This window comes from Hippocampus bargibanti, linkage group LG08 (assembly GCF_051943395.1).
Source record: "Hippocampus bargibanti isolate YZ-2025 linkage group LG08, ASM5194339v1, whole genome shotgun sequence".
Lineage (NCBI taxonomy): Eukaryota > Metazoa > Chordata > Actinopteri > Syngnathiformes > Syngnathidae > Hippocampus > Hippocampus bargibanti.
In genome coordinates, this window is record NC_142741.1 from 895481 (window position 1) to 911731 (window position 16251).

At 41.3% G+C, this 16251-nt stretch overlaps 2 protein-coding genes across 7 annotated transcripts in view; one reads left to right on the plus strand and one right to left on the minus strand.

Moving 5' to 3' along the window:
* The window catches only part of adam23b (ADAM metallopeptidase domain 23b), a 37207-nt gene extending 22151 nt beyond the window's left edge, over positions 1-15056 (minus strand). The window contains exons 1-6 of one of the 3 annotated variants that reach the window (XM_089001965.1): positions 14789-15056; positions 14611-14708; positions 7647-8065; positions 7007-7218; positions 5647-5723; positions 1398-1461 (exon numbers count right to left, since the gene is read on the minus strand). In XM_089001965.1, the coding sequence (XP_088858091.1) occupies positions 1398-1461; positions 5647-5723; positions 7007-7218; positions 7647-7722 (429 nt within the window). In that variant the 5' untranslated portion in view covers positions 7723-8065; positions 14611-14708; positions 14789-15056. Of the gene's footprint in view, positions 1-1397; positions 1462-5646; positions 5724-7006; positions 7219-7646; positions 8066-14610; positions 14709-14788 lie in introns of those variants that run through there. The other 2 variants (XM_089001966.1, XM_089001964.1) reach the window with 2 other exon arrangements.
* On the plus strand, positions 8122-14417 carry cmklr2 (chemerin chemokine-like receptor 2). Of its 4 annotated transcripts, none has more exons than XM_089001971.1 (3): positions 8122-8157; positions 10926-11016; positions 11360-13932. In XM_089001971.1, exons 1-3 carry the CDS (start codon positions 8137-8139, stop codon positions 12445-12447), a joined length of 1200 nt encoding a protein of 399 aa, XP_088858097.1. In that variant the 5' UTR covers positions 8122-8136; the 3' UTR covers positions 12448-13932. The 4 variants fall into 4 exon arrangements, with proteins under 4 accessions (XP_088858097.1, XP_088858099.1, XP_088858098.1 ...); XM_089001973.1 differs by lacking the exon at positions 8122-8157 and adding an exon at positions 9267-9478 and having other exon boundaries at positions 11360-14417; XM_089001972.1 differs by lacking the exon at positions 8122-8157 and adding an exon at positions 9269-9478 and having other exon boundaries at positions 11332-14416.
* Positions 15057-16251: the final 1195 nt, after the last annotated feature.

Here is a 16251-nt window from a genome sequence, read left to right on the forward strand (position 1 = left end):
CATGTGTCTTTAGCTTGATGCTAATGCTAACATGAACCCAGTGTTGGTTAGCAAGAATCCTTTAGTGAGTTAACCGCATGTGTCTTTAGCTTGATGCTAATTGCTTGGCTGGTGGCTTGTAACATCTTTTGCTCCGACAAAATAAATCAAATCACCCCCCCCCCCCCCCATCAAGCCATCTAACACCGCACTGACACTGCAGAGTACTTCCCCCTCTCTCGCTGGTCACGTGAGCCGAGCTCCAGTGGAGGAGGCTGCAGGAAGCCTTGCTGATTCAGCGACAGTCAGTCCACGCAGCGCACGCGCTCACTTCTCACTCGGAGGCTAACCGCAACATTTGGAACACTTGCATCATCGAATAAAATCCGCCAGAAGAACTCTGTGATAAATTCCGCTATTACAGACATGAGCGTTAAGCGGGGAGGAAAAAGGTCAAGATCATTTACTGAAGGCGACTCAAGTTTTCAGTGGTGCAAAAAACTGCCCCGCCTCGTGTTATTTGTGAATATTTTTGCTGAGTGGAGTGCAAACGACCATCGCCATAACTAACACGTTGTTCAAGTAACGACCCTCTGGGGTCAACTAAAAGTGAGGATCATTATCTTTGTCAATTGGATGTAATTAGTTAGTTAGCTCTGACTGTAGCGCCTCCCACGCCCGCTTAAAGGACAACCGACACCTCCGGACAAGTTGTGTCTATAATTTGTAAAATGGCTTCAAATGACTTCTACTGAACGCATTTTACAAAGATTCCACCGCATATAGCTAGCTAGATTTTACCTTTTAAGACTCGCGCTGAATATTCAGGAAGTCTTGTTTACCAGTTGATGGCGATGCCCTAAGTGACGTCACGGAGGGAACGCCCCTGACCGAGAAAGCGACACGCAATGCATTTTGGGTATTTTTTCATCTGAAAACACTGGTGATGGCGAAATTAGAATGAAAACTACATAAATAACGCAATGGTGAATCGTTGCGTGTCGCAGCCAATTGCGGTAACACGCATAAAGAAGGTGTAAGTTGACTCAAATTCCCAGCGGACAAATCAGCCCATTTATAACGGCGCTTGTGCGCCATCTTGTGCATTTTCTGGGCATTTCATTGGAGTCCAGATGGCTCCAATTGATACGGAAGGACTTCTTTAATCGATTGCAAACATGTATGCTTTCCTCTTCGGAACTATTTGAATCATATTCATCACTGGATGAGTAACAAGAAAGGATCTTCTCCAAATCTGAAGCCATAGTTTTGAACAGTTTTTCTCCTTTGGGGGGGGGGGTGAATTTTCAACTAGTGTTGTGTTCTCTGTTGTGCTCTCAATAAATATGGATTCTTGGAAATGGTTATGATCGAGCGATTTTTAACCATTCATCAACCTCAACATATTCATCCGTTACCTTTGATGGGACCGGTTTATCCCCCTCGTAATGGATCTCAACATAATCCGAAGACAGCAGGTCACTGCGAATACAAAAAAACAATGTTGGAAAGGAAGTGACAGCGCATTGGATTGATTGCACGCGATGAGAAGGAAGGAGCGTGAGCACAGAGCGCCGATGGCACTGCGGCTGCTTGGAATTGAAGCGGATTTACGTGAGACAGGAGATGTGAGGCAATTTGGTTTCGTCAATGGATGCTACAGCTTTGTGTTTGCTTTCAACATTTAACTTGTAGTCGATGTGCACCATTTCACCATGACGTCCCTGATCCATTGGTGAAAAGGATGTTTTGATCCTCTCTTCTTTCATCTAGAATGGCTTCATACAACAGAGGGTGCAGAAAGTGCTAAGTAATAATAATAATAATAATAATAATACATTTAATTTCCAAGCGCCTTTCAAAACTCTCAAGGTCACTCCACAGCCGCAGGACACTTTTTCTGTGGGTGAGCAGCGGCAGCCACAGGCGCCAGCGTTCACCCAACCCGAAAGTAACATAAAGTGATCATCATTACAAAACAACATTATTATTATTATTATTGTTGTTGTTGTTGTTGTTGTTGTTGTTGTTGTTGTGTAATGATGATCATTTTATGTTACTTCCAAGTTGAGGCTGGCGCGTGTGGCTGCCGCTGCTCACCCACAGAAAAATTGTCCTGCGGCTGTGGAGTGACCTTGAGAGTTTTGAAAGGCGCTTGGGAATTAAATGTATTATTATTATTATTATTATTATTATTATTATTATGGTTGTTGTGTAATGATGATCATTTTATGTTAGTTCCGGGTTGAGTGAACGCTGGCGCGAATGGCTGCCGCTGCTCACCCGCAGAAAAAATATCCTGTGACTGTAAAGTGACCTTGAGAGTTTTGAAAGGCGCTTAGAAATGAAATGTATTATTATGATGGAGGAGAGCAAAATGCTGAACACGCGACTTAAGAAGGAACACGCTGGGTCATTATGGGATATCATCTTCACCTTGAACAAAAACATCCTGCCGTCCGTGCCCATTACCAGCACCTATATTCAATCTGTATGCTGAGAGAGTGCAATTTCTGCAACAAAGCAGTTTTTTTCTCCTCCTCCCTTGAGTCACCCCACAAATGAAAAAAAAAAAAATCCCCCCGGCGTTGCGGAACAGACGGATGACCTATCAGATGTGGTCCGCTGACACACTCCCGGCGCTGTGACATTTTTGTGAGTGATGCTGTAGAGCACGCCAGAAAAAAAAGCAAACGATTACGAGAGGAGGGCTCAAGGCGTGAGAGCGATTTCGAAGCAAGGATGCTATTTTTAGCGTGAGCGGAGAGTGGGCCACGCCAAGGAGTGATGGCGTGCGTGTGTGTGTGTGTGTGTGTGTGTGTGTGTGCGTGTGTGTGCGTGTGTGTGTGTGTGTGTGTGTGCGCATGGCTTGAAACGTGAGCATTTTTGAACTTGAGCTTTTGTTGAACTCATAGGGTGAGCCACAATGCGGCGAAGAACAAAACATGTCGCGGGACATTCCGATGTGCGGATAAAAGACACCTAAAGTGTCACAAAGAATCTACTCTTAACCCGGATGCCTAAATTGTGAGAATATTGTGTCCCATTCTGCCACATACACTCCGTTTGAAACCAGCCAGAACATGATGTACCGCAGTTTCAGAACTAGAAGGCACACCAGTGCGCCTTCAAAGAATTATATATGTTTTTACTTTTTTCCATATACAGTGATACCTCGGCTTACAAACTTAATTGGTTCCCAGACTGAATGTGTAAGGTGAAACGTGTGTATCCCAAAAATTAATTTCCCATAGGAAACCATTAAAATGAGAATAATCCGTTCCCAGGTCCCCATAAAACATAATTTTCTACTTTCTAAGCCTTAAAACTCCACAAAATATACCTTTTTTTATGGATAATAAATGTGCTATGCTATTATAATGAAAGAAATAAACTGTACTATATAATAAAGTCATTTTATTGAACTTTGTGATGGTCGTTGATGGCTTGATGGAATAGAGTGGCCGGTTTCATCGTCATTAAAGACTTGATGAGGAACATAACATTCTTCTTTCACCATCTTGAGGAATGATCCCTTGCAGGTGCTTCCTCTGCCATAATTTTACCTTGTGCCTCATCAATTGTGTTCTGTTTAGCTGGTTTGATAGCTTTGTGTGTACAGATGGCTTGAGCGGGTTATTTGTGGAGCCTGATGGATGGGAATTTTAACCTTCCAGTCTACACTCTGCTTTTGAACGATCAAAGTTGAAACGAGTACAAATTTCACAGTTTTCTCTCCACTCTCTCTCTCTGTCGTCTGTCTGTCTCATTAATGTTTAAACCACTTCCCCTCACTGCTGCGTTCTTGACCAATCACGTGGCTTTGACCGACAACTGGGGGCGGGGAATAGAGGACCAAAACAAGCCGGCTGCCATTTTCTTGGTAGGGGAACGAGCTCAACACATCACTCATTGAGGCAAAAAATAGTTTGTATGCCAAGGTAAAATGTTCATAAATTTAACGTTCGTAAACTGAAAGGTCCGTAAGGCAATGGGTTCATAAACCCAGGTATCACAGTACTGTGGTGTGCCTTATAATTGGAAAACTTTTTTCAGTCATTGAAGGTGTGCCTTATAGTCCGGTGCGCCTTATAGACTGTAAACGTTTCTAAATATACCATTCATTGGGGGTGCACCTTATACTGCCAGCGATCACTCAACCCAAAAGTAACTCAAATAGATAGAAAACTAGAAAGCTATCTTATAGATAGGCAATCGATAGCTAGTTAGATAGCTAGCCAGCCAACCAGAATGATATGCAGCTAGCCAGCTACATATCCATCTACACAGAAAGCTAGATATATAGCTAGTAGATAGCTAGCTAGGTGGCCAACTAGAAATAACATATCTTTGTCCGCTTTTCTATGTCACCAATGTATAGTGACAATAAATAATTAAAAGCTTGAGTTTGACGTCATTGAATAGGATTATTTACATCATTACATGATCTCTAAACACGTCGGCTCCCTCTTGTGGTAAGCGACAGAATCACTGCCCTTATGCAGTTCAGTTGTATTTGACTTTAAAATGCAAACATTGGCATAAATAAAGCACCATCGCACTTCCTCTGCGATTTGGAAAGGGTTACAAATCCGTCAGGTGTGCCAGGCTTCCTATCTGACACCTCTCAACCTTAAAATGACCATACTTGATGATAGAACCCGGCTTTAAAATCACATTAGGAAGCAAGAGATTCAATTAGCCTTTGAAAATCCTTTTGTACACATGCACATTAAGCTCTCATATATGTAGACCGGCTGGCGACTTCAGTGAAGGAACGAAATCAATATGGTTGGATATCCGGAGATTCGTGTCTCCAAACGGGGACAATGATCTGCAGAATGTCTCCATTTTTCAATTTCAATCGAGCCAACTGAAACCTCATTAAAAACACTTGACTTTTTCACGAATAACATTGCGGGACACTTTTGTCATTCTATGAATCCTGCCAGATGTTTAAAGGACAACTGACACCATTTTTTTGTTTCCTAACTGACATCAGAAAAACGTTTTATAGCATCTAAAATACACAAAACACGCAGGCTGATATTTATAGTCAAATGCAAAACACCAATAAAAATGACTTCAAGTGTCCAAAAACTACTTCAAAATGAAACCGGAAACGGCCAGTTTCAGTAGGTCCCGCCCCCTTGTTCGTGACGTCACGCCAAAACGTCTTGCCTTGCTCGAGAATCAAAACAATGGCTTCAGATTGGGAGAAGATGCTTTCTTGTTACTCATATGATTACAATAGTTCTGAAGAGGAAAGCATAAATGTTTTCCATCAATTCAAGAAGTCCTTCCGTATCAATTCGAGCCGTCGGGACTCCATTGTCGCGTCCCATAAAATGCACAAGATGGCGCCCAAGCTCCGTTGGAAATGGGCTGATTTGTCCGCTGGGAATTTGTGTCAACTATTATCAAATAGTAGTCTTGATGCAACACACAACGATTCACCATCGCGTTATTGATGTGCTTTCCTTCTAATTTCGCCATCAACACGAAGTTCGCAGACCAAACAAAGTACCCAAAATGCATTGCGTGTCGCTTTCCGACTCCCGAGAATTCGATATAACGAGACTTTACTGTATAGTATTGTGTTGTTTTATCGTGTGAGTGAAGAATAAGTGTATGGGGATTTAAAATGTTTTTTTTTAATGGACTTACGTGTTCAGGGTGAGATCTAGAACAAATCGGGTGCTGAAAGCTTCTAGTTGGAAGCTGACCTGAGCAAGGTGGATCGCCTGTCATGAGAAGGAAAAGAAAATTCAACATTAAAAAAAAATACATTTGCACTGCTTCAACTAGTACAGCGTCACCACGAAAATGTTCATTCGATTTAGAATTCTGCCAACAACAACCAACGTCACTTTTTTTGTTTCCTAACTGACATCAGAAAAACGTTTTATAGCATCTAAAATAGCCAAAACATGCAGGCTGATATTTTAGTCAAATGCAAAACACCAATAAAAATGACTTCAAGTGTCCAAAATCTGCAAAAAAATTGAGCTGCGAATTTTTCAGAAAGTCCCGCCCCCAGTTTGTGACGTCACGCCAAGACGTCTTGCATTGCTGCAGAATCAAAACAATGGCTTCAGATTCGGAGAAGATGCTTTCTTGTTACACATTCAGTTATGAATAGGATTGAAATAGTTCTGAAGAGGAAAGCATACATGTTTGCAATCGATTAAAGAATTATATAATTTCTCCACTGTGAGACTAATAAAGGCAATCCAATCCAATCCAATATGTGCCATTTTGAGGCAACATTGGGGGAAAATCTCTCACCCAAAAAAAAAGAGGAACAAAATGGCGACCTCCAGTGGCCACCTCCGCTTCCACAGGCTGATAAATTCCTTATATGGAGCTTGGTCGCCATCTTCTGGCGGCTTTTGGGTGCAACACGGTTCTCAGACCAAACATGTACAGCAAAATACATTGACGTGATGGAAGGACAGCTACAATGTGTCTTTTTTCGGTCAGGGAGCGGTCCTTCCGTGACGTCACGTACACACTCGTCACCAACTCAAAAACAAGACTTCCTGAATATTCAGAGCGAGTCTTAAAAGGTAAAATATAGCTATATGCGGTGGAATCTTATTAAAATACGCTCAGTAGAAGTCATTTGAAGCCATTTTACAAATGATGGACACAAGTTGTCGGTAGGCGTCGGTTATCCTTTCAAGGAAATGTATTGTCCCTTTGGAGATACAATTTATCACAGAGTCAATGTCCGAAATGAAACAAGTTATGGCGGGCGAAAGAAAAAAACAACGCAGATAAGTTAGCTAGCCAGCACCCACTGGACAACGCAAACAGACGTGGTGAACATTATGACAGATGGTTTTTTTGCTAGCTTGCAGCTTTCCTCAGCTTGACTTTAGCTTGCTATTTATATGCATTGAAAACAAAGACTGCAAGCTCGTGAGATAAATGGGCTGAACAAGCAGCATGCGGTGACTTGAGATGCTGATGGTGACAAAATCATATCATCTGACTCGGCTTTTGTGTTTGTTTGTTTACCTACCTGACCCTCAGCGCTTTGGCTCCTGGCCCGCGTGTCCAGGTCATGGTAGGCACTCTCAGAGTCCTCGTTTAGGTAGTAGATGAGGCGAGATGGGTAAGCGATCACCTGCTCGGCAGCTGCTTGCTGCTGCTGCTGGTCTGTTTTTCCCAAAACGGCTGCTGCAGTCACCTGTTGCTTCACCGGCACTGCGTCCCTCTCAACCTTGTGAGAAGCTACGAGAGAATCGCATGTATGAGCTGTCAAACTCGAGTTACGAACACGGCACAAGAAACAATGTCATTGCAATACTTTTTAGTTACACGAAAAAATGACTTTAGCAGCAATATGTGAGTCATTTCACTTTCAAAAGTCCCTCATTTAGAATTCATGTCACTTAGCTTCAAATGGATAGTCAGTAGCATGCAGTCAGGATCAAAAACCCCTCCTTAATTTGCGTGTATATTTAGTTTTAATTTAGATAGTAGCGATTTAGCACAAGGAACGAAGCCGGTGTGTTTTTAGTCCGCCCTAAGCCAGCACATCGCAAACAAAAACACACATCGTCCCTTCACAACGAGCAGCCAGAATACAAATCGACAAATCACAGGAGATTCAAACGAATCCGCTCAAAATAGAAAAAGACAAATACGTCGCTACCTACCGGATAACGCCAGCGATGCGTGAATCCATAGCGTGACGATGCCGACCAGCAAAGTGTCCAGAAATATCAAACGCATGATTCATATTTGATGATTGAAATATCTCGATATTAACACAAGGAGGTAGCGAGGCGCTTGCAGCCCATCTTGGCAGGCAGGAAGGCAGGCAGGGAAGTGCCAATGAGCAGAAGTAAGGTTAGTGGTGGTGGTGGGGGGCGATTTCGGGTTCTGGAGGCACTGGACTGCTTGCTGCAGATGATGATGATGATGATGATGATGATGGCGATGGAGAGGAAGAAAAGGAGGAGGTGGAGGAAGTGAAGAAGAAGAGTGCAAAGAAGGCGGCGGTCGAGCAGCTACTGGAAGTCCATCGGGGAAGACTCCTCCTAGCTCGATGATGATGATGATACACGAACAAGTCCTACAGGGGCACACACGAGGACAACCCGGACAACCGGAAGTGGTTGTACAGAAAGATTCGATCAAGGACGAATGGCTGATCTGGAAATAAAGGTGAGGACCGCTTAGCCTCTCCCTAAATGTCATTGGGAAAATCCAAAATACCCACACAAGGTAAAACAGCATACTAAATGCTTTCATTACCTTTTAAATAAAAAGTTAGTTTAAAAATCGCGATATAAATCAATATGTATTGTGTTGTACAGTGATACCTTGGCTTACGAACTTAATTGCTTGCCAGACAGAGTGTGTAAGGCAAAAAGTGTGTATCCCAAAAATTAATTTCCCATAGGGAACCATTAAAATGTGAATAATCAGTTCCCAGGTCCCCATAAAACATCATTTTCTACTCTCTAAGCCTTAAAACGACACAAAATAGAGCTTATTTTATGTAGAATAAATGTGCTATTGCACTATAATTAACTAAATAAACTGTACTATATAATTAAGTCGTTTCATTTACCTTTGTGATGGCCGTTGATGGCTTGATGGAATGGAATGGCCGGTTTCATCACCATTAAACGCTTGATGAGGAACGTAGCCTTCTTCTTTCACCATCTTGAGGAATGAGCCCTTGTAGGTGCTTTCTCTGTGATTTTATCTAGTTCCTCATCAATTGTGTTTAAGTAAAATAAACATCAAAATGTTGAGAAAAGGAAAAATGTAATTACAAATATGTAAAACCGTGAGCGATGAAGCCTCAACAAGGCGTCAACTGTGATTTTTAACGTGTAATACCACCATTCACCACTAGATGGTAGATGCGGTTTAGTTATCTGCTTTATACATACTCCAAAATGTGTCGGCCTCGTGATTTTTGCCACAATTATATTACAATTTTGAGCAAAATGATTTTGGAAACGTATATTATTTTATTAGAATACCGCCAAAAAAGTCATGGTATTAAAATCAGACGGAAAATGATGATGAGAAGAACTTCTGTGCACATTTGGCTCACACGCAACGTTTTTTTTTTGGACTAACATTTCAAAAATTTCAGAAATATTCAGTTGCTGTGTGTTTATTGAGAGAGGGACAAGCAGCCAAAAACGCTCCAATGAATGAACACATTCTTATCCGCGCGGGCGACCAATAACAACTTTGCTGCCCTCCGCGTTGCGTGTGTGACGCGTAAACCGGGGGAGACGCGCCCACTGCACAAATCTCCACGCAAAAAAAAAACACACACACACACACACACAAAAACCAGCAAGCCTGAGACAAAGTTTAGTTTGGATGGACTTGTGGAAAGAGTGTGCATGGGCGTCGGCATGGAAGGGGACGTTTAAGGACGTTTTTTTTTTCACCCGGCGATTTTGGGATGTAAAAATAAAAAAAAAGAATAATCATCATTTACGTGAGGCTTTCGTGCACGGTAAGATTTGAACATCTACACGTGGAATGTATAACTGACAATATACTGTGACTTTTATTCGTGCTAAGTATTAAAGGACAACCGACACCACTTTTTTGTTTCCATCAGAAAAACGTTTTATAGCATCTACAATACCCAAAACATGCAGTGTGACATCTAATTTAAAACTATTACACAGTATGATATTTTTAGTCAAATGCAAAACACCAATAAAAATGACATAGTGTCTAAAATAAACTACTTCAATTTGAAACCGGAAGTGGCCAGTTTCAGTAGGTTCCTCCCCCCTTGTTCGTGGTGTCACGCCAAGACTTCTTGCCTTGCTCGAGAATCAAAACAATGGCTTCAGATTGGGAGAAGATGCTTTCTTGTTACTCATCCAGTAATGAATGTGATTTAAATAGTTCTGAAGAGGAAAGCATACATGTTTGCAATCGAGAAAGAAGTCCTTCAGTGGCATTTTCAAGCGTCTGGACTGCAATGTAGCAACCAAAAGTGGCAGAAGATGGCGAAAAAGATCCGCAGAAACAGGCTGATTTTTTTTCAAAATGGATAGTCAGTAGCGTGCAGTAAGGATCAAAATAAAATGACTCATTTTGCTAGTGGTGGGCTAATTTTAGCGGTATGTATCACGTGACCTAGACAAGCGTTTTGACATGCGTCAAGAGTAAGTCATAGACGCATGTAATCTGGTCATTTTTCATTTGATGTAAATTATTTATTCTTTCTGCGCGGCCCGGTACCAAATGACCCACGGACCGGTACCGGTCCGCGCCCCGGGGTTTGGGGACCTCTGCTTTACAGGATTGACTATATTTTGTTTGTCGGTTGAGGTTTACCCCAGTCATGATTTCAAAACATTCCCCAAGTCAGAGTATGTCGAGTAATTTGCTAGCAAATTCCTAACTCTACCTTTCAAAATAAAATGGTGTTGACACAATGAAAACAGTCACATGTTATACTATGAACAGGAATCATCACATGTTGTGACTTCTGAGCTACAACGTTTATAAAAATTGAGACCCTAGATAAGCGCCTGTACATTTTTTCATGTCTAAAAAGCTAGCGGCGTGTACTGTCAAGTGTACAAAGGCAAAAGCTTTGTGTGGATGACGCTACTCAGAGGCCATTAAACTTTGAGGGGGGCTGTGGCGGGAATCATTTTGAAACACGGCAAAGTGAATTCACCACATTTTAAGAGCACACCACCTTGGTACAAATGTTCCTATGAGCAAATTTCTCACCCTGATTGCCGCTTACAGATGACTGCAGTGGAAAAGCTACTTGCAAAACTCCTACTGTTTGCCTCAACCCCCCCCCAAAAAAAGTCTCAACCATGCAAGACGAGAATGATTCATCCACTTGTGGTTCCTCCTCCTGTCTCCTCGGTCAACCGTGTCACTTTGCCGCAATGTTATGACAAATGGACGTTCGTATTCTGTTCCAGGCTTATCCAGGACACACCCAGTACATTCGCTTCAACGTAGGAACTGAACGAGGAGTTGTTACCACTTTTTGGATCATCTGGAGAGCACCAGGTAGGTTCATCAGAATTATAGTAATCCCTCGTTTTTCGCGGTCAATGGGGACATGGACCACCCGCGATAGACGTTAACAATCTAACAAGATTAAATGTACCCCTGGACTGGGCACATCTTCAAATCCGGGATCAAACCGAGAAATCTGGAGATGCCGTCAGAGATTTAAGTGGTTCTTTACTGAATTAATTTTAATGCAGTATACTCAGAAATTGGACCTGGAAAAAAAAAATCTATATTTTAGAAGTAGCGAGGGATGACTGTATATTTGGATGATCATTGGCCCAATCCTAATAGGACAGATCTGTCAATCAGGTTCTCCCGTCCGGTAAACTCCAAACAGCGATGGACGACTCCGGAGAGGACTACGGCAACTACAGCTATGACTACTACCTGGAATATGGTGACATGGAAGAACTGAAAGTGGACCACAGGCAGAAAGAAGCTATGCACATGATCTCCGTCGTGGTTTACGTCATTTCCTTCGTACTCGGCCTGATTGGAAACGCGACTGTCATTTGGGTGACGGGATGCAAGAGCAAAAGGACGGTCAACGGCGTCTGGCTCCTCAATCTCGCCTTGGCCGACTTTGTCTTTGTACTCTTCCTGCCATTCCACATCGACTACATCCTACGCGACTTCCATTGGGATTTCGGACTGGCTATGTGTAAGATGAATTCGTTCGTATCCGTCATGAACATGTACGCCAGCGTCTCGTTCCTCACGGTGCTTAGCGTGGACAGATACGTGGCGCTGGTCCATCACAACTGGTGTCGGAGGTGGCGAACGGTCGGTCGGGCCTGGTTCGCCAGTTCTTGCGTGTGGCTGGCGGCCGCCACGGTGAGCTGCCCTACGCTAATCTTTCGGGACACGGTACGTTTACACGACAAAGTGCTTTGCTTCAACAACTTCCACGCGCAGGACGGACAATCGGCAGCCGCAAGACACATTCTAATGGTGTCCATCCGGACCGCGGTGGGCTTCTTCTTGCCGTTCTCCGCTATATGTGTCACTGGTATTCTTCTGACGGTGAAAGTGAATCAATCCCAGGGTTCCGTTCGCTTGTCGAGCTTCACCAAAACGGTCTCCGCAATGATCCTGGTTTTCTTTTTATGCTGGGCTCCTTTTCACATCTTTAGCTTGATGGAGCTTTCCGTACATGCCTCGCTTTCTCTACACAACGTGTTGAAAATGGGATTTCCTTTGGCCACCAGTTTAGGGTTTTTCCATAGCTGCATTAACCCAGTTCTCTACGTGCTTCTGGGTAAAAAAGTTCGGCACATTCTGAAACGTGCTTGTCTGGACATCACGAAAAGATCACTGAGGGAACTCAGCCAGTCCGTGTCGGCCACCGAGATGGAATCGTTGTCCGGAATTCCCGACGCTGAGAACGGTATACCGGAGGAACCCGTTGCTTCATCCACTCTGTGATTTTGCATTGAGAGATAGAAAAAGTCTACACACCCAATTTGTAATGCCAAGTGTTTGTGACAATAAATAAATACATAAATAAATAGAGAAATAATTAAACAAATGCATAAATAAATAAATGAATAAATAAATAAATAAATAAATAAATAAATAACATGAGATTAGCCTTCACTAGTGTCACAAAGCAGAAATTGAAATTTTACAGAAGCGAACTGATGAAAGTAAAAGGAAAGGAAGTAGAAAAACAATACAGGAGCTGCTGTCAAGGCAACCACTCTCGCGGCGCCGCCATCTTGAAGTCAAAAGAATAAACCTTTAAAAATAACATGACGACAGTCATTCAATCCTAAGCACTTTCCGCGGCTTCTTTGTCGTACGACGCAGTTCGAGATGAAAGAGGAGAGGATCAAGGCCTCTTTTTCACCAGTGGACGTCAGGGTGAAATGTGCACGTCTGCTACGAGCGAAATGTTGAAAGCAAACACCAAGCTGTAGCATCCATTGACGAGAAGAAACTGTCTCAAATCTTCAGTCCCACGTAAATCCGCTTCAATTCCAAGCCGCGACATTTCGACATTCGCATAAAAATTATATTTTTAGAGGGGAATTAAAAATGAACTGTGTTCATAATCCAAATAATGTCAAATGGGAGTTATCACACGCCATTAACTGTTTTTTTCCCTCTTTCACGTCTACTTTGAAATGTTTATAATTTAGTACACATTGACGAAGGTCCATCTGAGGTTAAAAACCACCCTAGGGTGTGCAGACTTCTGCAACATTTTTTTAAAAACTCTACTCTAGAAAATGTTTTAATTGTTGTGTACAGTTCACAGTTCAATTGTGGAAATAGATTTATCATGGTTTTGTTTTTCTTTATCACACAAAAACATAACATTTGAACCAGGGTGTGTAGACTTTTGATAGCCAATGTTACTTCTTAAACCAAAAACTATGAAATGGAAAATATCATACACTACACAGCAATACTGTTTATCCTGCCATGTACTTTTCAAACATGATATATAGGAAAAAAAGGGCTACCGTGAAAAAAAAAAAAGTTTTAATTTAAACGCAGTCATATATATATAGTGTACGCAGGTAATATTACAACTTTGTTCTTATAAAATTACTACATTACCTGTGCCACCAGTACCACCTTAGTCTTATCGACTGACTTTATTATTGTAGTATATATATATATATATGTATTTTTTTTTCAGTGTGGCCCCAACACACAATAGACACAATACTACAACAACTTGACAATATTTGTATATCAAATGTATAAGTGTGTATTTACTGCTGGAAAAAAATGTAGAAATGTGACAAATATATTTGGCTTAATATATTCTGAGTAAATATCTTTGAATGAATATGGTTGATTGTAGTTATGAATTGATTACACACACACACACACACACACACACACACACACACGAGTATGATTTTGCTCCAGACGTGCATTTTTTCCCGTTTCTCGACAGACAGCGGTGCGTTCAAAAACAATAATTTCTTGTTTTTTTTCTTCTCCACGCATTACTGAACTCTGAGCTCTAATATAAATATAAAGAGCTCAATAAATTACATGTATCATTAATAAATAAAATGAATAATAATATGAGGTGTATATATATAATAAATATATAATAAACACAATTGTAAATAAAAACAAATAATAATAATCAATTTCATTTCTAAGCACCTTTCAAAACTCTAAAGGTCACTTTGCAGTCACATGATCAGTTTTTCTGATGGTGAGCAGCGGCAGCCACACCCGCCAGCATTCACTCAACCCGGAAGTAACTCAAATAGATAGAAAGCTAGCTAGCTAATAGTGAGCTAATAATAATAATGATGCATTTCATTAGCTAGATAGCTAGCCAGCCAAATAGCTAATAATAATAATAATAATGCATTTCATTTTTATACACGACCCACACTTTGCAACAAAATGTCACAAGTGCCTATTTGTTGTTTTTCTTACCCCCCCCCCACCATCAAATGCCCCGCCCATCGCCAGGAAGATTACAGGATCAAGTGGAAGATGTCATGTCGGCATTGTCTGGGAATGTTAATGATCTGCTTCATGCCCAGTTGAAAAGCGGATATTTTCATTACTTTGATTTTTCTGTGTTCTAGTCTAGTTGCCATTTTGATTTACCTGTTTTTAGGCCAGTAATCTTCTATTCTTTCCTTCTCCAGCAAGAATTACCTCCGCGAATAACATGGACGCTTTTGGTGATGCGTAGCCATCGGCACCTAAAAGAAGATACAAAGTTTCCTTTTTATGTTCCTTAGTCGATAATTCACGGTATGATTAAAATAATATACATTCTTACTCATTTGTTTCTGTTTTCCTGAAGCGACGTAGGCTTTTGGTGACAAATGAATCCAGGCAGTCGGAAACCGACAACTTGGGCAAGATATGTTGATTCGAGGTCAAAAGACAAACAATAATCAGTAAATAAAATGAGTTTACAAATGACTTGGACGCCAAATCCTCTATTAGACGTGTTTGATGAATTGATGGAATCATTATCAATTATAAAGGTATTTATGTGTCCCTGTGAAACTAGAACGATACATGGGAAATGTTTATAACACAAGTCTGACAAGCATCGGTAAGTCACATTTTTATATTTTTCGAGAGGCTTTTTTTTAATTGGAATTATTTACATTGTATTTATAAGTGCCTTTCAAAACGTTTTACAGTCACAGGATAAGAATGTTCTCTGGGTTGAGCAGCTTTGGTGAATGTTATCACCAAAGTGGGGGTGTCACTCTTTGTATTGTGCCGTTTTATCTTCTCTTGCAGACGCAGGGAAAAAAAAAAACACCCTGTTGTGTCAAACGTGTAGCCATCTTTTTAATCTGCATTATAGTAAGGACTACTTCGGGTTCTAAAGGGTTGGTTTAGCTGTTGTAAACGCTGTAATTACTGTAATAAGGAGAAGAGATGTTATTAACGGCAAAACGCACCTATTCGTATACATTAAAGATTGATACAATCTATATTTTACATTTTAAGCCTCGCGCCGAATATTCAGGAAGTTTTGTTTTCGAGTTGGTGACAATTCCTGACGTGACATCACGTCAGGAATGCCCGACTGAGAAAGTGACACACAATGCATTTTGGGTACTTTGTTTGGTCTGAAAACATCGCGTTGATGGCGAAATTAGAAGTAAAACACATAAATAACGCCATGGTGAATCATTGCGTGTTGCACCAAGACTACAATTTGATACTAGGTGACACAAATTCCCATTGGACAAATCAGCCCATTTCCAACGGAGCTTGGGCGCCATCTTGTGCATTTTCTGGGCGCCATATTGGAGTCCAGATGCCTCAAAATGAGACGGAAGGACTTCTGTAATTGATTGCAAACATGTATGCTTTCCTCTTCAGAACTATTTGAATGATATTCATAACTGGATGAGTAACAAGAAAGCATCTTCTCCGAATGTGAAGCCATTGTTTTGATTCTCGAGCAAGGCAAGACGTCCTGGAACTTTCTGAGGTTATTTTGAAGTAGTTTCGGGACAGTCATTTTCATTCGACTAAAAATATCAGCCTGCGTGTTTTGGCTATTTTAGATGCTATAAAACGTTTTTCCGATTGTCAGTTAGGAAACAAAAAAATGGTGTCGGTTGTCCTTTATTTATTGCTGAAACAAATTTCTGTCTTGGATTTTTTTTCTAATAAAGTGGACAAATATCTTGGGTGATGCTGGGGGTGCAAAGGATGGAGCAGTGGTTTGTGTTTTTGGTACCTGACACGTGGTCCATCATGAGTGAACAGCGG

Excerpts from the sequence above, each read along its gene's own strand:
- cmklr2 (XM_089001970.1), top strand. The coding sequence starts at position 10,902 with ATGGACGTTCGTATTCTGTTCCAGGCTTATCCAGGACACACCCAGTAC. Across the intron at positions 11,017-11,359 it reads GATCATCTGGAGAGCACCAG|CGATGGACGACTCCGGAGAG; the intron begins GTAGGTTCATCA and ends AACTCCAAACAG.